The 23193-nt window shown below is 36.6% G+C and overlaps 4 protein-coding genes across 6 annotated transcripts; 1 reads left to right on the top strand and 3 right to left on the bottom strand.

Annotated features, from left to right (window-relative positions):
- Positions 1-493: 493 nt before the first annotated feature.
- LOC126803122 (uncharacterized) lies at positions 494-1533 on the top strand. The gene is made up of 2 exons (XM_050530882.1): positions 494-846; positions 948-1533. Exons 1-2 carry the CDS (start codon positions 577-579, stop codon positions 1023-1025), a joined length of 348 nt encoding a protein of 115 aa, XP_050386839.1. The 5' UTR covers positions 494-576; the 3' UTR covers positions 1026-1533.
- A 291-nt stretch (positions 1534-1824) lies between these two features.
- Positions 1825-5857, bottom strand: LOC126801462 (E3 ubiquitin-protein ligase WAV3-like). Of its 2 annotated transcripts, none has more exons than XM_050528818.1 (2): positions 5135-5857; positions 1825-4085 (listed from the first exon to the last, which is right to left on the bottom strand). In XM_050528818.1, exons 1-2 carry the CDS (start codon positions 5360-5362, stop codon positions 2160-2162), a joined length of 2154 nt encoding a protein of 717 aa, XP_050384775.1. In that variant the 5' UTR covers positions 5363-5857; the 3' UTR covers positions 1825-2159. The 2 variants fall into 2 exon arrangements, with proteins under 2 accessions (XP_050384775.1, XP_050384774.1); XM_050528817.1 differs by having other exon boundaries at positions 1825-4088; positions 5135-5856.
- Positions 5858-11698: 5841 nt separating this feature from the next.
- LOC126804094 (synaptotagmin-3-like) lies at positions 11699-16745 on the bottom strand. 2 transcript variants are annotated; one of them, XM_050531864.1, is made up of 12 exons: positions 16407-16745; positions 15727-15825; positions 15565-15615; positions 15367-15490; positions 14888-15006; positions 14684-14785; positions 14521-14595; positions 14338-14414; positions 13921-14170; positions 12987-13361; positions 12373-12501; positions 11699-12258 (listed from the first exon to the last, which is right to left on the bottom strand). In XM_050531864.1, the coding sequence occupies exons 1-12, from the start codon at positions 16515-16517 to the stop codon at positions 12130-12132; spliced, it is 1641 nt and encodes a 546-aa protein (XP_050387821.1). In that variant the 5' UTR covers positions 16518-16745; the 3' UTR covers positions 11699-12129. The 2 variants fall into 2 exon arrangements, with proteins under 2 accessions (XP_050387821.1, XP_050387823.1); XM_050531866.1 differs by lacking the exons at positions 14888-15006; positions 15565-15615; positions 15727-15825; positions 16407-16745 and having other exon boundaries at positions 11700-12258; positions 15367-15451.
- Positions 16746-18610: 1865 nt separating this feature from the next.
- On the bottom strand, positions 18611-22153 carry LOC126804095 (synaptotagmin-3-like). The gene is made up of 11 exons (XM_050531867.1): positions 22043-22153; positions 21229-21318; positions 21050-21100; positions 20841-20964; positions 20640-20758; positions 20444-20545; positions 20266-20340; positions 20080-20156; positions 19341-20001; positions 19123-19251; positions 18611-19008 (listed from the first exon to the last, which is right to left on the bottom strand). The coding sequence occupies exons 1-11, from the start codon at positions 22151-22153 to the stop codon at positions 18880-18882; spliced, it is 1668 nt and encodes a 555-aa protein (XP_050387824.1). The 3' UTR covers positions 18611-18879.
- Positions 22154-23193: the final 1040 nt, after the last annotated feature.

Here is a 23193-nt window from a genome sequence, read left to right as displayed (position 1 = left end):
TTATATATGACATTACATTAGCATACTTACAATTTATCATCGTAGTTTTTTTTATTAGAATTGGAATATCACTGTAGTTTGTTTGTCTAATACATATCATTTCAGTAACTGTAATCAAGCATCCTATATATGAAAACATGACGTTACCAATTATGAAAGGACTGAGAACTTGAATCCACTAATATTAAGTTACAGAAAAAATTTTAACCCCGAAAATACATTTCGCCGCTAAACCTTCTAGTTCTGTTATTTTTAATTCTTCGATTTTTAGTTTACTTTGGTATCTTACGACAAAGTTTTAAGTTTGTTATGATGTTTATTACAAGCTATTATGGACGAAGATGAGCGCTATTTCGACTAGAGAATCATGAAATTTAATTCAATGTCTTGTAAAACATGTGACGTCTTCTAATTTATTTTTGATTAATTGACAAAAAATAAAAATATATATATTCCCAGTTACATTACTAGTTGAGGCCGTTTGGTGTTTCTCTACAACAGTCTCCAGTTCTAGTTACACAGTAATCTCATTTCATCAAAACCAAAAACCCCAAACCCCCAAATTCAATTCAATCCATGAGCGCAGCGATGATGACAAGCGTCAAAGTAGACTCAGTGAAATCATTCAAGAGATGGGGCAGGACCCACCCTTTCATCCGGTACGGACTTCCGATGATCTCCCTCACCGTGTTCGGCGCCGTCGGACTCGCACATCTCATCCAAGGCAGCAAAGACATCGCCAAGTTCAAGGACGACCAGGAATGGGAGGTCTTCGAGACCCGCAAAGCTCTCTCCAGAACCCACGCCTATAAACCCAAGAACATCTCACTCGACCAAGAGCTCAAGGTAATAATGCCCTACATTTTCAACAAGTGCTTATTCTGAAAGTGCTTTTTGTGATCACCCAATTGCACATTTGTGGTAAAATTTCGATGGTTTTCCGACAGGCATTGCAGGAGAAGGTGGACATTAACAACTACGATTACAAGAGGATTCCGCGCCCGAATGAAGACAAGTCACACTAGTTGGAGTTGTGTTGGGTTTTGATCACTCTGATGTAATAATAGTTGTGTTGGGTTTGTGTAACTGTGATGTGTTTTGCAATGAATAACAGATTCGGCACCATGTTTGAGGTTCTTGTTTATTTACTCTGCTTGGTTTTTTAACCTTGTTCTGTGAATTATGTGAATGCTGCAAGTGAAATAATGGAAGGAGAGGTCAGAAGGATGGACCGTAGTAGCAGAGAGAGAACAGAAGCTGTTGAGTTGAATGAACAGGGGCAATGGGAATGGCAAGGACCAACATGTTGGAAAACCAGTGGTCCAGCTGCTGCTGACATTTGGTAACTGAAGATGGGAGGAAAATTAGTTACCTACCATGACCTCAATGCTTCAGTTGCATTCAGCCACTACTCTCAGTACATCATAAAGTTTAAATTTCAACCTGTCTCTTGTCTCCACTGTTGCCTAGGTCTAATTGTAGAAGGGGAGAGTTTTCTACCACATTCCTACAGGTCATTTGTATGCAAGTTCCTTGTGTTTATAGGAATGCACTTGTGTTTCCGGATTCTCGTCTTGCATAATTTTGTATCTGTAAATCTACCAATTCCTTCGAGTTTGTAGTCCGAATTGAGCTTATGTGGTAAGGAATGAGAGACGGAGAGAAGTGGAGCTTAACAAGAATCAGTGATTCTACCGTAAAATATAGCAAAACGTGATTCACCCTGAAAAATCAGATTTGAAAGGGCAAATGCAATTCAATGCATGCCAGTTATATTGGGAATTAAGTTGCTCATGAATAGAAATGGCAAAACTTTGTCAAATGAATTGAGAGGAGGTACATTATATTTTAGGTGAAGAGCTCACCCAAACCAGTTCAGGCAATTACAAACTTTGTACCTATTTCTCTCAGAGAAACTTATGTACACCAACCCCACAACACAATAAACAAGATAGTCTTAATAAACCCTACCTAGTGTTCCTTTCCCCAATATACCCCATTTCACCATGTCCCCTCTTTTTCCTTATTGATTTACATATACAAGGCAGGAGCCAAATCACAGCCAAATAACCTCTCTTTGTCTCTTCTTTATCTTCCCCACCCAAAAAAAAAAATTCAAAATCAGGAGAAAGGGATGAGCATTCAGCAATCCTACATGATTACCTCGGCTTTGGTTGTGAATATAATGGTCGGATAAGCCTCTGGGCTGATGGACTGCCCAACAACATAGCCTGAGATCGAGTAAGCATCTCAACCATTGACGGGGTTTGATACGACTGAACAAGGCTTGAACCATCGGTGGAGTCACCTCTTGCTGTTGCTCTTTGCCATGAGTGTGAGCTCAGACCTGAAAGAATGTATGCCCTACCAGATGCTTCGTATACATGCCTACTTGCCATCCTCTCTTGCATTTCCTTGAGCTCAGCATCCAGTGCTACACACAGGCGGTCATTAGATTTTGCTGACACAGTCTCTGACAATACCCTCCGACAATCTTCAAGGGTTGAAGCTGCACCCGCTAAGTCTCCCCGCTCAGCTGCAGCTCGTGCCTGTGCCATGGCCTCAGCTGCTTGCAGCCTATTACGTTGCCTGTCCACTTCTATGGACACTACTACTTGTCCCGCCACTGCAGGTCTCTGAATTCCAACTTCTTCACTCTCTAATGTTGCCATTTCTTTAGCCAACGGATCCTTGAAAATGCATCTCACCTTTATCAATGATGTTAGATTGCTGGAAAACTCTGCTGGGACATTAACTGAAACCAGAAAATCCCTTTCTTCTTCGGCATACAAGTCTCCAACATCAATAGACCCCTTGCGTCCACCAACCATCACACGACTTGGGTAATTTCCCGCCTTCAGTGAACTAAGGCAGACATTTGTATTTATACACTCCACTTCCACCTGCAACTCTTGTACCACAACACTCAAAAGACCCCCAATGCACTGTGCAAATGCATCCTGGATAACAGCTTCAGTCTCTATGAAAGAAAAGGTGCCTCCAGAAATCTCTGAAATTGAATGCATCGACGATGCATCATGATCTGCACCAAACCCAAATGCATGCACTGGAATCTGGAAGCCTGTGTTGTCACCACTATGAATAGGCAAAGGGAGGAGCAACTGATAATTTGGTTGAGCTTGGTTTGCCCCAGACCCGCTGACAGTATAAGTGTCCTGACCATCAGACAACAGTATTATGCTGGCAACAGGATTCTTTCCCCTCCGATCTTCCAATATCTTACCTCCCTTTCTCAAGCCTTCAGCAATGTTGGTCCCACCATTTGCAACCAAAGAGTTGACAGCTTGCAGAGCCTGCTGGCGTCCAGTGTCAGTCATTCGTCGGAGCGGAAAGAGGCGACGGGCAGTAGAAGAGAAGGCAACAACTGACAGCCTGTCATTAGAGCCAAGATTCTGTATCACAAACCCCATTGCCCGTTTCAGCAGTGCAAGCTTAGTTCCTGCCATGCTACCACTAATATCAAGCACTGTGACCAGGTCTACTGGAGCACGACAATTCTGAGAAAATTGTGACAAGCTGGATTGGTCTCTGCAAGGATTTTGCGTTGTAGTTGAGGCGGCAGCTTTCAGATTGACCAAAACTGTGAAGTTATCAAAAGATTTGGAATTCGACACAGCTGAGACCTCAGGGTACGTTTTTATTTCTATAGTTCTAAAACAATTGTCATCCGCACAATTTTTATTGGAAGAGCTTCTTTCAGCAAGCATAGTTTGGTGATCCAAAGGTTCATCATCATTGAATATGCCTGGTTCAGTGGCTGGAAATAGTGGCACAATGTGCCTTCGGCTCAAGTCTCTTCGAGGAGGTAATCTGCGAACAACAGTCATCAAAGCATCATTTTGAGGCCAACCTACTGGATCAATAGGTGCCCTTCCAGGGGAAGGATCCGCAGTGGGACCCTGCAGAGGGATTTCCTTCCATTTAGCCCTACATACTGGGCAGATTTGATTGCCATGTTTTACATTTGATGCAATGCAATGGAAATGGAAAGAATGTGAACACTCTGCAGTGAATATAGCGTGGCCACCTCCTTGCTTCATTTTGGTTAAGCATATCGAGCACGTCTGCTGAAAACATTAACAAGTGCAAGAAAAAAAAAGTACGAGTTAACCAATCAACCATGTCAACCACGATAAAAACAGTTACACGCTACAGTACTTCGTATTTAAATCTTTAATGTGTACTTTACATGCTCTGACGAACAATGTCATTATACATACCCTTTGAGACAGGGTAGACTAAACATTTTCAATTAACACATACAGACAAGAACAAACAATGAAAGTGATAACCTGATAGATGTACTTGGATTAATGTTTGGTATCCAACACATAAGGATAAGGGTCATTATGATAGAAACCATATCACAAAATTTTCTAACATTAACCACTTGAAAATAAGAGAACCACAATCCAAATTTTATCCCAAAATATCCTCCCTTTTTACTTAAGTAAAATAATTGAATAAATTGATAGGTAATTTGCAGGGACACATAAACAAATTGATTCTAAAGAAAACAATTACTATTAACTCTGGAACTGGGTTCAAATTGGGTTTTGAGAAACCATGTACCTGAGCTTTCAATCTGAATTCATTCAACAAATGCTTTATGACAATACTTTCCCCTTTACTTTTTACTTATTTGATGAATCTGGAGAAAGCTTGCAAATAAACAGTCAAACTGACGAGGCCAGCAAGTGGCCAAGCAACCCTCTCTCTCTCTCTCTCTCTCTCTCTCTCTATGGGAAGAAGGGAAAGGTAAACTCTTTAGCCTTCTTTTACCATTAAGGCAAACAAGAATGGCCCTGAAAGTGACTTGTGCAATACACCCTCATTCTCAAATAGGTAAAACTAACATGACTCCAAAATTCCAATGTTCAAATCATTGTGCTCCCCAAAAATTCTGCAGAATATGATATAACCAATCCAAGACTAAGATTTGTAAATCTTGAAGGCTACAAATCATAAATCATCGACCCAATAACAACATTAGCTTTAGCTGAGCTGATATTTAGCTAAAAATGACAAGAAGTTAAAGAACCCATCAATCATAAACACGCACGCAAGCACAGAGATCACATTTCCATTTTGATAATGAGATGAATATCCAAACCTTGGAAGTAGATTTGCTTCCACTCCTAGAGAGCTTCAAGCCATGAGAAGATGGTGTTGGTGTTTGAGGCCTGGATGAGCCCAAATTGGCTGGTGAAAGCAGAGCAGCATCAGACAATCTCTCTTCTGAGTCCACAGAGGAAGGAGATGAGTCCTCTAGCGTTTTGGGAAGATAGACACAGAGATTCAGACCCAGTGCCATCCTTGCCTTCCTCCATTTACTTCCCATTTTCACAGTTACAAAATTTCAATCTCAGAACCAAAGCCCAGAACCCCAAAGACTATGACTTTGAGCCTCAGAGCTGAAGAAAACTTACGAGACAGCTAATAAAGACTGAAACTTTGACAAAACCCAGATCTCGAAGTGCTTAAAGTAAGCTGCTTTGGCTCTTTTCTCTAGAGACAGGGAGAGAGTGAATGGGCTTTAAAGAAGAGTTGAAATGGGGGGAACACAAAAACCAAGAGAGGGATTATTAATGGAGGTAACTAACAAATTGGTTTTGGCTGGAAAATGTCAAAGGAGCTGAGCTGAGTCCTCTTGTGGGCTTGGGACTAGAACCAGTCATCTTGCTGTTCTTGGCCGCCATGGGAGAGCAGGTAAAAGCAACACAGAGAGAGGTTTTGGTTTGGATTGCGTTAGTTTGCTTGGGTTGTTTGAGGAGAGTTTAAGTTAGAGAGGTTTGAGTTGGGTTTTTGAGGATGTTGACCTTGGTTTATTATTGGAGGGTAAAGTAGCAGAGAAGAAGAGCTTTGAGCTTATGGCTTAGCTGTTCAGAACGGTAAAAGTGTCATTGATAAAAGCACGTTTTGGGTTGAATACAGAGGAAAAAATAAAAGTGCTTGCTTTGTATTACTATCTACCTCCTTGGATTTTCATCAAACACCATTTATTGAGGATCCTAGCTACTTTCTCAGAGACTCAGACCAAAAATATTTATAAATAAAGATCTCATCTTCAAGTCTTTCACTCATTCCTTTGAGTTTCCTTATAAATTGCATGACATCTGGAACATGAAGAAAATGTCCATTGTATTGTATTTCCATGACAATTCTCCCCCACAGAATCATCAATGCCGCATTTTCTGACTGGTGATAATTTTATACCCTGGACTAGGTTCATTCAGTATTTATTGCTAAAAAAATCAATTTAATTTATATTTTGGGAAATAAATGAATGCATTAGTAACCCAGATAGCGACTGCAGATAGAGATGAACACAAAATACTCATCCACCCTTTATAACATTGATCTAGTCTATCTCGTAGGTTGCCGTCTTAATATTTATTTAAACTAAACCAGACGGCATACGCCGTATGTATTTATCAAAAAAGAAAGTTATAAATCAGTGAAATTGCTTCTCACGTCAATAGAATCAACAAAATGACAATTCTTTTAGAGTTACATTACGAAATGCACTTCATTATATGTTATTTTTGATAAGTAAGAAAAATTCAAGAGTATGTACCCTTACATTTCCATTATTACAATCCTAGCTAGAAAGGGTAAAGAGAAGTGTCAAAACTACATTTACAGCTTCCTATGGGGTTTTCATCCTCATTGACATAATGATATATTCTTCATAATCATATCTTCAAGTATAAAGGGAGCCATAGTATGTACGCAGTATATTAGTGTTAGTGGCTGGTTGTCAAATCTCTCTTTCTTCTCTCTCAACTCAACTAGGAACATCTTTATCACTTTGCGTCTTTGCCTAATAAACTAGTACTCAAAACCATTGAGTGGATCATGCCATAATCCCATCCATGCCTGAGGCCTTGGATCATAATTTTTTTCTCTTCAAGGTTTCATAATTTTTGTTCTTCCTTTTGATGAAAACCCATTGAAACATGAATGGTTTGCTAACTCTAGCTAGTGCTTGTGCTATGCATCATGATCATCATCGTTCATTATGAAGAATCATTGTTGTCCATGCATGAGTCAAAATGGTGGCATTATGCTAATGATGCAATTCTGGGGTTGGATGAGTCTTTTCACAACCCAGATGATCATGATGATAAGTATGCCACACCCACACGTGCACATCATCATCACCAGCTCGTCAACCCTGGGTTGACATTAGGAGATCATCTTATCAGATGAGTTGGATTGCCCTTTTGTTTTCTCTTCTGCGTTTGTTTTCCTTTGCCCTTTGCTCCTTATCATTTCTTTAAGTTTTTCTTTTTGACTTTTAGGACCCATGAAATGGCAATAATTCATGATATGCAAATTTAACTAATCCAAATCAGTACTATGATATGAAGAGGAATGTTTATGCCTGGATGTATTTTTTTTTAATACCTCACTAGAAGTTACATGTATTATCAAATAAGTAGATGATTTACTAGCAATTTATTAGTTACTCTAGCTAGCACGTTCATACTTGCTTAGATATAATATTACTCTAGTATTCTCTTACTTAGTTAGATATAAGCTTGTCCATATACTGATGATGCTGTACATGATCAAATTTCGATATATGGTGTTGATCTTACCCTTCAATAGTGTAAGTCTCAAGGCTGAGATCGACCATTTCGATGTCATTTTGTGGTCTCATATGGACGACTTTATTAGTTTTTCCGGAGAATCATGTGGTAATATTAAGTAGTCTTCAATTCCAATTACAATTTGACACGTAGGATTTAAAAATAAAAATCATATTCAAAATATCTTATCAAAGACTATTTTGAGTTTCTTTCTAAAATCTTACATCATACCCTCTAATACTCTAAACCTTAAAACCATAACCCTAAACTCTACACTCGAATACCTTAAACTCTAAACTCTAAACTTTAAATTTGAAATACTAGTTCAAAATCATCAATACTCGTGATGGTCATTTCACAAATAATAAAAAATAAATAAAATTATAATTTTAGTGTAATAAATCCACGTGTCAAAATATAACAGGTGAGAATAATCACTATACATTGCCACATGGTTCTCCAGTGATCCTCCGGGAGGATTGAAAATTTTATCTCGCATATGCCCTTATATGTGATAACGTATTCCTCCTTGATTCAATCGCACCTTTTAAATCAGCCTTGACTGAGCTCAATTCTAATGTAACGTACCTATAGTGTAACAGCTGTGCTAGTGAACGTTTGTTTGTTTGTTCTTCATTCTTACATTAATTCTTGGCTCAAATCAGCAATTTGACCTCGAGTTTAGCTGCTTTTCCAATTAACATGTATGATATATAAAGTATTTGATGCATTAATTTGCATCTTATGTAGACAAAGGGAATAATTTAATTTTATCTTACTTGATCGTTATCTCAATTATGCTTCATTTTTTATTATTTTAAAAACAGGCAATAGGGAAAATGAAGAAGTTTTGAAGGACAAACTAGGGTTGGCCATGTCTGGAGTATCATCTTGGACTTCAAATAAACAAGTTAAATTTCCTAATTGTACAAACATATAGTAAGTTAAGTAATTCACCTTTTACCCAAATACAGTGTTTTTCAAAGCTTCAAACTTTAATATGAGTAAGATATTTACCAAATTTTCATTTTATAATGTTCCTCTTAAACCCAAACGATCTTGATGTACGTTCTCCATCTCAGTCTTTTTTATACTCGGTTTTGTGTGTAATTCAATCTTCAATGCACACAAAACCTTGGTTGATGAACCATGCAATACACAAACATGCAGCATCCTCAAACTTGGCATTTGTTTCAGTACAATATATGTTTCAACGGTCAAAAACTGGCACTCGGGACTTTTCAACAAAACCTCATATATATACTAGTAATACACTATTAACCAAAAAAAACAATACTAGTAATACACTAATACTACAACAACCTCCATGACTTGACGAATCTAAAGAACTAATATAACTGGTATATATATATTCAGTCTATATCCAGAGTGAAGCTTCATTTTGAAATTACAGAGTAAAGTTCCAATTTTGGTACACTTTTCGGTCAAATTTTTTCATCATAAGCGATTCAATATTTAGGTATGTTATTCAAGATCATCTCTACAAAATTTCATCTGATTCGGACATCGTTAAGGTATTGAAATTAGATTAAATCAATGAATGAATTAAAACTGTTCAACGTGAACCGTTCGTGTAAATCTCAATTTTGAAAACTCAAACAATTGTAAAATTAGATGAAACTTTGTAGAGATAATCTTGAATAACATACCTAAATATTGAATCACTTATAGTGAAAAAATTTGACCGAAAAGTGTGCTAAAATTGGAAATTCACTCTGTAATTTCAGAATGAATCTTCACTCTGAATAGAGACTATATATATATATATATATATATAACCTTCATGACTTGACGAATCTAAAGAACTAATATAACTGGTATATATATATAGGCATTTGGGCATGCATGTGTTCTTCGAGGAAAACAAGTGCTTGAAAATTACAATCATATATGTTCTTGGAAAGCTGCTGCATGGTGCATGTGTTCTTGGAAAGCTGCTGGTATTGGGTTGACTGAGTAATTTGTCATGTTATGCTGACCTTCTCTTAAAACTATTGGAGATGCAAAACTTTATCAGGAACATCTTGGCTCAATGCAATGAAGTGTCCAAAGTTCCTTTAAAATTAAGAGGGGGAAGAAGGATTATATAACATTGCATGCAAGATGCTGCTGATGTTGGTAATAGGACCATTTTTTTGTGAGGAATAAAGGAGTCTAAAGAAGCTGATCTTCTCCACCACCCCATAGAGTCGATCTATGTTGTGATTTTTAGCGATCATCGAGATGGGAGAAGTTAAGTGTTTGATGATATCTAAATGAAATAATATAATACCAACATCGATATATATTAGGTATATACTGAAAATCTTTTACAATTGAGATGGGAGAATCAATCTAGATTGAAATACACTCACTACAGTAATGTTATATATAGATGATCACATTTGAGGCGGATGTTCCTGGCCATCAACTTTGGAATAGTATTGGCTCTTTGTTCTCTCTATATAAGAAAATCGGCAATTGGGGAAGTGGGATTGGGATTGGAAGTTTGAAAATGGGTTGTTCAGTGGTGAAGGAATATAATGTTGTATCTCCATTATTTCAAACATTAGGTAATAGTCTACTGTGGCATCAAGAACCCTAAAGCCATATACATGACACCTCAGCTGCTTTCTGAATTTGAGAGTGCACAGTGAACTGTCCAAGCATCACATCCATTCTACCAAACACTAAATCCAAATCAAAGACTCAGCAGCAAGCAGGGCTTAGTGATCATTCTAATGAATTGAGGTGAGTGGGAGTTATTCTTACTTTAGCACCCTCTCATATATCAGAAGACAAACCCTTTTAAAAGAAAAATGCTGTGGCTTTCTAGAGAGCATAAATATATTCCTCTCCCCCACATAAGAACGTCAACAAGGGACCAAGAAAGTGACCCTTTTCATTTCATACCCCTTCTTTTGAGAGCACACATGCTTAACACAACTAGCTCAGCCAGTGATGAGAAACAGAAGAGCGAAGAGAGGAAAAAAAAAATGAAGGGGTTTCCTAGCAATGAGTGGATTAACAAAGAAAAGAAGGAATCCTTATGTAAAAATAACCCTTTGTGGGGATAGTATAGGATTCCCTTTTCTACCTCTAAATTTGCCAGACTTTCTGGTGCAGGTCAACCAGAAAGCTAAGCTTTATATGATAATCTATATTATGCCAAAGGGAATCCCTCCTCTTACTAATGTGCTCCCCACTTAAGAGGTGAAAGTGATTAAGGGAAATGAATCTTTTGCATTTGGGACTACTCGAAATCATGCATTATATGTCATTATCTTCTAGCTCTTGTGTAGTGATAGATATTTCATCTTTACATTAGCTAACTGTTCAATTCTCCTCTTTTAAATTTTTGTTACGATTGTTCTCTTTCTGTAACTTTTGCAAATTAATCTTAATTTTACCCCACATCATGTGGGATTAGGTTTTCTGACCCTACATATTGGTTCTCCCTTTCATGGAGTATATAATCTAGTGAAATAGAGGGCTTAGAGAATATTTATATTGCTACTTCAGTGCGAGAACTGGAGAAGATTATGTCACAGAGTAATACATTACATATAGTTGGAAGAATCTTCTCTCATTGAGCACAAAAAATCAAATTATTGATATATGCTTCTCCTCTTATATCCAACTGTGAAGGATATTTCTACTTTTGTTTTTCTATCCACTGCAGGGAAGTAACGATAAGCTTTTCTTAATTATTATGTCACATATTTGTTCGTGATCATACAAGTCAAAGCTGATCCATGCATCTACTAGGGTCCATGTGTTTTAGCTCATATTTCATCTTGATTCTTGAGTCTGTGATTGTTGCTTCCTAACTTTTTCTTTCTTTTCTTTGCCAAAAAAAAAAATTTCTTTCTTTTCTTTCAGCATAGTGATGTTTCTGTATGTGTTTCTGTACATAAAAGAAGAGATTATCCGTACCCTATTCCAAGGAAAGAAAATGGGTGTATTCTTGAGTAGGGCTAGATTTCCTCTCCATTAGCTTCTTCATAAATGGTTCACTACGAGCTCGCCATGAGTGTAACTCAAGCTAGTCCCAAATTTGGAATTAGAGCTATGGAATTGGAATTGTATTAGTAAAGAGAAAGCTTTCAGCCCAGAATGCCTAAAATTGCAAAACCGAAACATTGTTCGCCACCACCGGAGAAGCAAAAGATTCGAGAGTCCAGGCTAAAAATACATGCATAGATAGTGGTCTAATCACAAAGGCCGACGACGGAAGCTCGGGACGGAGCCGTATGATGCGGAAGTATCAAAATCATCAATTTGGCCTAAAAGTCTCCTTCCACAGCAAGAAAGTTCATGATGAAAATGAAGTAGATGCTGCTTCTATGAACAACTGGTCTATGATTGAAATGTCAAAACATGTATAATATTCAACAACCTCGTTTTGTATTTTCTCTTCCCTCTATTTCCTTATGTAAAATTCTCTATAGCAACAATTCGAAAGATCAATTGAAAATGACACCAGATATTTACTTGCCTCATCCCCACTTTCTCAAGCCTTAGTCCAACTAAGCTCTACATGCAACTTTCCGTTTTTGGAGTCAATCAAATGGTACTTGTGGTTGATTCGTCCATTGTGTACCACATCATTGAGATTAATTTCAACATACCCCAATGATTCCTGTGCATAAGGAGATAGTTTAAACATCATAAAATGGAGTAGATCAGTGGATCAATAGGAGGATTTAAAAGCATCAATAAGAGGATTTTTGTGATCACAATTTGAAAATCATACCTTTCCTCTGAAACTGAGGGCTCTGCTTCTGCTCAGGACCTCAATATGGATCTTCTCGTTTAGTGGAGGTTCATCAAGCATAAATTGGAAATCTTCGTTCCAATTCGGGTTTCGAGATTTTTTTATCACCTGATATAAGTAACTTAAAATTAAGACCATCCAGATAACCTTTAACTTTGAGTATTGATCGTATTTACTGCAAGTTAAACTGTAAGATAGAATGAAGAAAGAAATCTCATTCTACTAACATTTGTTCGTAGATTTTCAAATCAGCTGAAGATGAACAGTGCAAAAATTATAGATTTTTGTTTCCATAAAAAGATAGTTATTTCAAACCATTTCATTACATCAACTCATTACTTTAGAGACAGACATTCAAAGAAAGCCTACGATTTCAAGGAACTGTACTCTTTAGGTTAAGGAAGATCACCGAGTTAGTACGGTTTTACTGCAATATATAGTCTTTCTCAGACAAATTTCAACTGAAAGAGTCTTGCTAGTTTTGTGTACTTCGAACGTGGCAAACATGTCAAGTTTTTACTTTAATTAGGGTATGTTTTTGTATTATGAACTTCACATAATGAAAAGATCTGAAAATTGAAGGGAAAATTCACCTTTGTTTTTTTCTGTTCTCCTTTAAAGCAAAGCAAAGCATAAGGATTGTTGTGATGCTCCCCTTCTACTTCCTCAGCTCCCACGACCATCACTGATAGTAAACCCGCTTCATCCAGGGCTTCACCGTTATCTGATGACTTGCCAATTCCACTTTCATTTCTTATATATCCACCATCAGATTCATTAGATGTCAGGCTACTTGATTTGAAAGGAACGTAAGTAAGCTCCACAACAAGTTGCCCTCTACGCTTCTTGTTTTGAGGATCATTAAGATTTGTGTTCTTGACCAACTCCAGCACAAATTCTTTTGTCTCCCCTGGTGTCAGCACTTGTAATGGAATTAGCTGCATTCCCAATCTGTCATGTCTGCCAACCTGTGAAGAACACAGAAAAGAATACCCACCTCAATTTAAACCTTGGCAAGGCCAAAATGTACAACTCTTCACAGCTTGCCAGAGGGAAAAATAACTGAGACACAAAAAATGAGTACTAGTGACATATGAATTCGCCATTATAGAGTAGGATGTAATTATAATATATGTTTACAGGTGACAAGAAATGCTGCAAAACTTTCATATGTTGTGCATGCATGATTTTCCTAAAATTTTGGTACTGACCAATTTTTCGAGGACCAGCATGTTGAACTTCTGATTATGTTTGGAATCACAACATTATAATTTGTTAGCAATGCTTCAGACTAAGATGGATTTATAACCAATTATAAACTAAGACCAAGGAAACAAGGCCAGCTTTGCCCCGCTTTTTCTAAAAGAACTTGCTAATACATTTTAGACAAATCTCATAATTTTAATTTTCGGCAACTACAAAGTTCAATTCCTTAACAGTAAGAAAAAGTGGCTTAGATTCTGGAAAGAAAGTGAACATAAAAATTACCACAATTTGATTATTTGATTATTTAGATGAGGAAAAAACCTTGTCCCAGTCATAGAGTTGCAACTCAAGTCCTTGAGTATAAGGGTCCTTCACAATAAGTTTGAACTTCTCATTCCACTCGGGGTTCAAAGATTTCATCTTAATTGTGGTTTTCTTTGCCGGCAACCTATCTTCGGTGAGGCTAAGTTTGACGTACGGATCTGAAGTTCCCAGGAAGTCCATCCGCAAAAGTTTCAGTGCTCGAACAACCTTTACTTGAAGTATCCCAACAGGCTTCTTTATGGCCGCTCTACAAGTGGTTTTGAAAGGAGAAATTAGTTTTATAAAAAGAAAAGTACAACAAATGACCCTTCTCCCATTCATCTCTGTGAGAGCTCTACCACTCTGCCTCATTTAAGATGATTAATTGAAATGAAAAAATATAGGTAGTTCAAGTAGTATTTCATATTTACTCACGTTGAAGCATCAAGAATAGGAATATCAAGTGTTTGAGGCCAGAGATAGAGGTTTGCGACTTGTCTCTTGATAGTGTCCTGCAAAGCACCTAGTAAGTGAGCCTAAAGCATTTAACAAGTATGAAAATTCAAATAATGTATAGACTGAAACCAAAAGCCTACTTAAGAAAAGAATTACTGGCACCTGAATAAATGGATAGAGGCCTGGAATGGACATGATGTCCCCTCCCAATATGTTCATCCCGAAATCTACATGTGGCTGCAACGAGATCACAGAAAATTACCTATATCAGCTAAAATAAGGGAAGGAAAAAGAAATTTAAAAAGAAAAGTATGCTCCTATAGACCTTTTCCAATAAAGAAACGACAATGTTTGAGAAACATGGAAACGCTGGCACAAGAGGCTTCAGAGTTATCCGCGGCGCTGCAAATACTTTCAAATCCACTAACTGAAAAAAAAAAATCGTAATCAGTGTTCTGGATATATTGCATCAACATAGCTGGACGTAGATATTAGTCTTTCTCTTTAAAAAAAATTCTTAGTTTCTCACCTGGATTTTGATTCTTAGAGACAACAACTTTACCATCAGAACTACGTTGGGGTTGCCAGCCCACCTAAATACCGGCTCCATGACTAGTTCTTTCTCATTAGTCTCACAAACTTTCAGACCTGAATGATGTGAAAGGTAACCAAACTATATGAGAGAAAAGAGAGTTAATGAAGGGTATGCCTAATTTAAAACAGTCTTCTTAGATTGTGACTGTGACTATGACTGTGACATGCTACGCTCAAATCCTTTTATACCCCTTAATGATGTGAAGAAGAACAGAAATATCGAAACAGGCATAGAATACTAGCCATACATTGCATGATGCTTGTTTCTTATGTCTTACTATTTAAGCATATTGAGGAGCAAACGAATTGCGTCTGGAAGTTTAACTAATCCTTGAATTACCAAGTTATAGAATAGGTCTGTCCCCCCAAAAGTAATACGTAAAGTCATTTATGCTATGGAAGTGAGTACACTACCATATATTATGGGTGGCAGGGTTCCAAGACTAAGTTCGTCAAATTCAATTGCCTCAATGTGGTACTTGCCAATGTACTCCGCAAAGATAGGTTGCGCCATGCTTCTTATTGTGGAACAAATTGCCTGCACAACAAATAGAATGAGTCCTGAATACCCTTTTCTTTGTCCTGTTTTAGATTAAGGAACTGCCTTATTACCTTGTCAAGGTAAGGCCACATATCTGAGATAAAATTATTTAGCCAATCTACCTGCACAAGGAAGCGGACATATAAAGAGTACTGAGATATACGGTACTTAGCAGCAGGTAGAGAAGAAAAGAGCAAATATGCAATGTTTAAGGATTAAATGGCAATACTAACTCGATCATAATCCGGGCATTTCATCCACAATGGAATTTCAGTTAAAATATCTTCCAAGTTACTTTTCTCTAGTTCATGTAGAGGCCTGATTATTGGGTCCTGCAACACAAGTATTTTAAGCACCACTCAAAGTCAGACCACAAAAATATACATGGATTTCTGCTAATTGCTTCTAGTACTTTTTCAAAAAGTGTGCAATGATTATATTCTAAGCAATCCATCCACAATATAAAAACATGACAGCTAAATCATAAAACGAAAACTACACCAGATTCTGCTCAAATCCTAGAAAATAACTGAAAGGAAAAACAAGCACCCAAGAGATCATCATGAGGTTTAAACATATATGACTATTTTGGTTCAATTAACACCATGAATTGGACAGTGATTTATTCTTACACACTTTAAGAACCCAATGACAAGTCTACCTAGCTTGCAAATTTGGTTGCAATCAAAGAACCCAAATACAAGACAAGGATTACAATTAAAGAATCAAAATTTATCATACCCAATAGAGATACAGATGATACCAAACACCATCTATACCTATTCCATCACATATCAAGAAAAAGCACAGGATCCAAGAATCAAGATTTGGTCTTTGAAAAACAATTCATGCATGCATCATCTCAGAAACCCAGTATTGACATGCTTCAAGTCAAGAACAGAACAGAGCTTACCTTCACTTTTTTAGGCTCAGAATAGATGAAAAGGTAGAAACCCACCACCAGTCCAGTCAGACTCCCAATGCCAAAACCCAAAACCCCCAATACAGTACCCAAGAAACCCATCTTTTCTGATTCAACAAACAGTATTTCTTTCTTCTCAGAAAGATGCAAACTTCTCAAGTAAAGTTGAGAAGGGCAACAAGAAAGTGGGTTATAAGTGAAAGATATCAAGTTGGGGAGGTATGAAAACGCTTGCAGCAGTAAGAGCGCCAAAAAAACACGAAAACAGGGTTCTTTTGGTTGGCTTCAAAATTGGCTCTTTGTCTTTGCCTCTGCGTCCAAGGAAGCTGTGTGTTTCTTACTCACACTCGGAGCCTCACATGTTCACTAGGTGTACAATACAGAACAGAGTTACAGAGTAACGTTCTCCCGAGTCTGAAATGTGAAATAACATTGCCACCCTTTTTCTTCGGTTTAGTAGTCAATTCAAGGTTGGGTTTGAAATTCTTTTACTCAAGAGAAGAGTTTTTCTTTGATTTAATCAAAACACAAGTTGGCTTTTTTATTTATTGAGTCTTGGGTGTCTCTTGAATGACCTGAGGTGAGGGGATCCTTTTGCAATAATTATACAGATTTATTTCCATTTCAACTATTATATTGATGAAAGGTGATAGCTTGATAGGTATATATATTATCTCAGATAGTAAATAAGTTCTAATTATATTATGTTTTCATATAGTACATGACTGCAAGTTGCCAATTTTCATTAAATCAAATGGAGATACCAATTGACTTGTAGCATGTCATGGAGCACACAATTCCCACTCAATCACTAATTGATATAATAAGAGAAATTAGTCATGAAGCAGTTCAAATAGCATGTTATGTGTGTGTTTCTGCAATATTTTTATTCCTGAAAAATTATATTTTTCTGCATTGCTACTGTTATTATGATATTATACGAGTTCCTACATTGCAATTTAGAACAATGATGCAAATAATGTTTACACTAAAGTTTTTTAAAAAATATAGAAATATTTCGCCATATTGACATATTTTTAAAAGAGTTTTATTTTTTCGTAAATAGTATTATTTTTTTATAAAAATTTACCTAGTTAATATCTTTCTTAAAAGAATTCATCCAGTTGAAATCTCTTCTCTTAAATTTTCTTGAAGATTTTTTTTTTTTTTGAGAAACCTGAAGCTTCTCATGAAACAAATCATGCGAGCTCACGAAAATTGGAATGAAGCAAGACATTTTCCACTCTATTTTCTAATATATAAGTGTCTTTTTGTAATTTTACATACCCATAAAGACATAAAGTTTGGTAAGTACACGGGTCGTTTCCTCTTATATTTTCAGCAATATCTAATTGTAAAGTTATAAAAATAGGCCAAAAAAGGGGACAAAAAGTCATTTCCACTTGTAAAGCTCTCAGCTTTCTGTCACAAGTATATATCATCTTCTTTGACAATGATATAAATATTTTATAAGCAGTTCTTTCTTGCATATCATGCATGTATCCCTATCGTTCCAACATGATTGATTGCAATTTGTATTGATGCTGATGGTTTTGCAGAAGTATTAAACTCTGGCCAACAAATTTGCGTGCATATGTCGCCTGGAACAAGAGGAACATAGAAGAATAAGCCCACAAAAACATTCGTCAAAACAAATCACAGTTTCAAGAAGATGAAGGACCGTAGTTTTATAAAACATTGATCGTGTCTGAGTTGAAGATTGGTACGGGTTACCCAACTAATTAAGTTGGTGTCTTGATTTGTCTTTTCACTGTTTCGTATTAACTTGCAGATTAGTTGAGGTTGACATGTATTTCACCTTGTCAAAACTCAATCATCCACCATTAGAAAGCTAGTTGAAATGGTTTCTTGTTACGAAATGAGAAAACTTGAGGCCGCCTCCAAACTATTAGTATAATCACTATAATGTCATACGTAGTATTGAGACTTTGGATAGTAATGAGATGCAATATATAACAATGAAATCCCCATTTGTACTAGTATTCTAGTAATATCTGTTGAAAATACACGTTTCACATTGAGAATTGATACATATTTTGTAAATTTATAAGATTTTGGACCACTCAATCCATTATCAATTGACTTTGAATGTAAAACTCGTATCACTTTATCATTATCAAACAATTTTCTTTGCAAAAAATGAAAGCAGTACATCTCCGACTCATATACAAAGTATAAGACTAAATTTACAGCTTCTGTGTTAGCAGGTAGCATCTGTTTTTGTGAAATTGGTAGGCCATGTAATTTAAATATTTAATGAATGAAATTTGAGAGTTGAGACAGTCTGAATCCCCCAGTTTGGTCATGACCTGTTTTTGTGCTACCTCACTAATCAGTAATGAAACTTGTAATGACCAATATTGAAGTTGATGATGCCATGTCCGGCCAGGAGTCAACAATTAAATTTCTCCTCGGGTTCAATTTAATTTCCTGGTTCCATTCCTCATACCGTCTTCCAGCTGATCTCGACATGTACAACTCCATTCTTGGAATCGATCAAGTGATATTTCTGGTTGATCCGGCCATTGTGCACAACATCTGCAAGACTAATCTCCACATATCCTAACGACTCCTACACATTGAAACATGATGACGAGTTGTTATATTCTGTGTTGCAAAGCGAATAGACTGACAATAAATGTAACAATATATTGTATATGAAAACAGCAGTGCTTGAACTTAGAACCTTGAGTCGAAAACCAAATCCTGTTCGCTTGCTGATAACCTGGATGTAAATTATCTCATGTAACGGAGGCTCCTCGAGCATGAACTGGAATTCTTCATCCCATCTTGGATCACGAGTTTTTCGAATCATCTGATCGAAGAAACCAAATTATATCATACAACAAAGATGCAATGAGTTAATATATATATATATATATATATATGGATAACAAATTTTACCGCTGTTTTCTTTGTTTCTCCTCTGAAGAGGATCAGAGCATAAGGATTGTTGTGACATCTGCCTTCGACATTCTCGGCTCCCTGGATCAAAACTGATAGTAAACCAGCTCCACCTAGTACACTCTCATCATCCGATGACAATAATGACATTATTTCATGACTTCCATTTTCGTTAGTAGTTCCATTTTCCCTTGGCTCAATTATATCCAAAGGTCCACTAAACCTCCCCCTTTCCTCTTTGAAGGGGACAAACTTCAGCTCGACTACTAGTTGACCTCTTTGATTCTTGCTTTGGAAGCAACAAGTATCATTCCTGTCACTAAGTAAATCAAGTTTGAACTCCTTCTTGTCAAAAGGTGTAAGCGCTTTGAGGGGAACTAACTGCATGCCTATCTTATCATGTCCACCAACCTTGTCCCAATCAAAGACTTGCAACTGAAGAAACTGGGAGTTGGGATCCTTCACAATAAACTTGAACTTTTCATTCCACACAGGGTTCAAATTGTTTTTCTTGATACTTGTTTTCCTAGCTGGTAGCTTATCTCCAGTCAACCTGAGTTTGACGTAAGGATCAGATGATCCAAGAATATCCTTCTTTATGAGTTTAACTGCTTGAACAACATTCACATGTAGTATTCCCACCGGCTTTTTTACTGCCACACTATCAACAAAAAAATTACATAATTTAAGGGGGAGAGAATAATTGCAGTAGAAATTTGATCAACACGAATAAACTTACGTTGAAGCATCAAGAATAGGTATTTCAAGAGTCTGAGGCCAAAGATAGAGGTCTGCAACTTGCTTTTTAATTGTTTCCTACAGGAAAATTATGTTTCATGTTTAACTCAGATCTGATATATCATCTAACACTAGATGATTTAGATAAAACCTTAATTCTACTATAGCAGTATTACCAGTGCAGCACCTGAACAAAATGGTAGAGGCCAGGTATAGACATGATGTCACCTCCCGATATGTTCAGTCCAAAATCTACATGAGGCTGTAGATGGTTCAGATCGAGGCTCAGAAACAAAGTGATCTTATTGAATATTCGACATTTATGAAGCATGAAAGAATTGCACTTGAACAGTATTTCCGCTTACCTTTTCCATCAATGACACTACAATGTTTGCAAAACATGGGAAGGCAGGCACTAGAGGTGTCAAAGTTATCCTTGGGGCCAAAAATATTTGTAGATCCTCTAACTGAAAAACAAAGTAGACAATTATCGGTATCCATATGGATGCACATGAGAGAGAATATCAATCCTCACTCTTTTGACAAGGAATGATGCCTTACCTGCACTCTAATTGGTATAGAGAAAATGTTTATAACTACAACTATGTTGGGATTGCCTGCCCATTTTATTGATGGCTCCATGATCAACTCCTTCTCATTAGTCTCATACACTTTAAGACCTGATTAATTGCAACCAAAGCAAGTAAGTACTAACAAAACATGGACAAGTGATTAGATGAAGCTTGCTGGGAGTAAACTCACCATTGAAAACAGGAGGAATACTTCCCATGCTTAGTCTCTCAAACTCAAGTTCTTTAATATGAAACTTCCCATTGTACTCGGAAAATATAGGTTCAGCCGTGCTTCTTATCATACCCGTAATTTCCTGCACATTAAGTTAGTCATATATCAATTTTGGAACAAAATGCACCAACAGAAGGATGAATGACAATGTTTAAAATCTCAATCACCTTATGAAGGTGAGGCCATAAATCTGAAATGAACTTGTTCATCCAGTCTACCTGCACATTTACAAAATAAAAGAACCAATGCAGATTTGGATTATGAGTGTGCATAGGAGCAGTGAGGGACTAAAATGATAGCAATTAATTCAAATGAAACATTAAGGAAACTGAAAGGCCAAACTAACTCTATGATAATTTGGGTTCTTCACCCATAGTGGAATTTCCGGAAGAAGGTCTTGCAAATCTAACTCATGTAATGGCTTGATCAGTGGATCCTGCACCCACGATATCGATTTGTTAAGTATGCATATATAGGCATCAATTCTGTTGTGTATTGAATTTAATTTGGGTGTAGAGATTTTATCACTGCACCTGGCATTGAAATTGATTGAAATAACAATTACTGAGGTCAAAAAATGACCTTAATCATAATAATAACAAACCAAAATCAAACTATTCTACCATCTTTTTGCATAGCGTCTGAAATGAGTTTAGCCTGTTCTCAACTTCCAGAAAGTATGTGAATTGCATCCCCAAACATTCCCAAGACAAAAATTTTGAGGATTGATCAGGCTTCAACTTTGATTTGCATGCATTATAAGATCTCATATTGAGTATGATAAAATGGCTTCAATTACTCTATGTCACCGGAGAAGCAGATCCTTAATGATTATAAGGCAATAACGGCTTCAAGGAAAAGTCTTGTAATTCTAAGTTTCATTCATCGTTCAATGTACGAGCATGATCAGTATACAGTATATACTGTAAACTGTGTAAAGTGCATGTCTGGAGTATATTCATATAACCAGCAAAAATTCAGTTCTTGGACACAACAATCCAGAACTCCCGTTACAAGACCAATTTTACATTAACCTCTAGAGTCTATACACTTCACCATTGCAAACAGGTTCTTGCAAATAAGGTTTGAATCAACACATTCGAATTTTCAGAATTAAAAAATGATCATCAAACATAAACAAGAACACAAAGGATTTTTACCTTTATTTCTTTGGGCTTCGAATATATGAAATAGTAAAATCCCACAATGAGTCCAAGAGGAATTCCAATTCCAATTCCAACGATTTCCAACAAGCTGCTCAGAAATCCCATTTTTCTTCTTCTATAACCTCCAAGGAAACTGAAACTCAAAGTGTGTATGCATGCATTGATAAAGGACTAACAAGACAAAAGTGATGAATGAAGATTAAACTGAATTCCTACAAGCGATGGATTCGAGGGAAGAATCTATTGTAACTAAGAAACTTATGGAATTTTGTTCCCACCAAATAAAAACGGCCAAAAAGAAAAGAGAACATCGATTCTGATCGAAAATTATTTTAGAATCGAACAATCTTAATTAAATTATAGCATAAACATTGTCCTTGTCACAATCTTGTTTCTTTTAAGTTACAGGTTTCTTGGGGGTCTAGAACAGGGGGGTTTTTAGTTCAGGCTGCATATCAATTGGGTGAACGCCACGTAAGAGAAAACCTCAACGTATGAATAACAATGGAAAATTACATATATAGTTCAGTTTTTTTAGGTTAATTAAAGAGGCGGGATGAAGCTGTCAAATGTCTCAGAACCAGTTAAAACTGAGCACATTTTACATATCTAAAAGATCGAACCCGAGTCAAGAAACAAGTGAAAACAAGCTTATTCATTCCATATTTTGGCATATGTTATTTCAACTCTGAGACACTGTATGCAGGCTGGAAACAACCTCAATAATCACATTGACATTGATCTTTACGTTGATAGCTTTTTATTATCTCGGGTTAGAAATCGCCAACAAGAACAAAGACATGTTTGTCAATGCCAAGAACCAACTTTGCTCTTAGCTAATTAAAATAGAGATTAAGTACGTGAGGCCATGGAATGTTGCTAATTTGTGCTTTAAATTTGGGAGATAGCTTTTCCAAATTGACAATCTTCTTTGCTTGCAAATGATCGAGTATGTCCAACTTTATTGGTTGCTTAGTCTTTGAAGTTTAGCCTTGATTGGAAGTCTTTGAGAAGGCCGAAAGACTTTGTCAAATAATACGAGGGACGAGTACAAATGAAATTATCAAAAAAGAAAGCGTCATATAAATTAAGGATGAAATTAAATCATACCGTTATATCATCTGTGTTAATATCTTGATTTGAAT

This window comes from Argentina anserina, chromosome 7, assembly GCF_933775445.1.
Source record: "Argentina anserina chromosome 7, drPotAnse1.1, whole genome shotgun sequence".
NCBI classification, from domain to species: Eukaryota; Viridiplantae; Streptophyta; class Magnoliopsida; order Rosales; family Rosaceae; genus Argentina; species Argentina anserina.
Note: the sequence above shows the minus strand (reverse complement) of the source record. Positions and strands in the feature narration are given on the sequence as shown.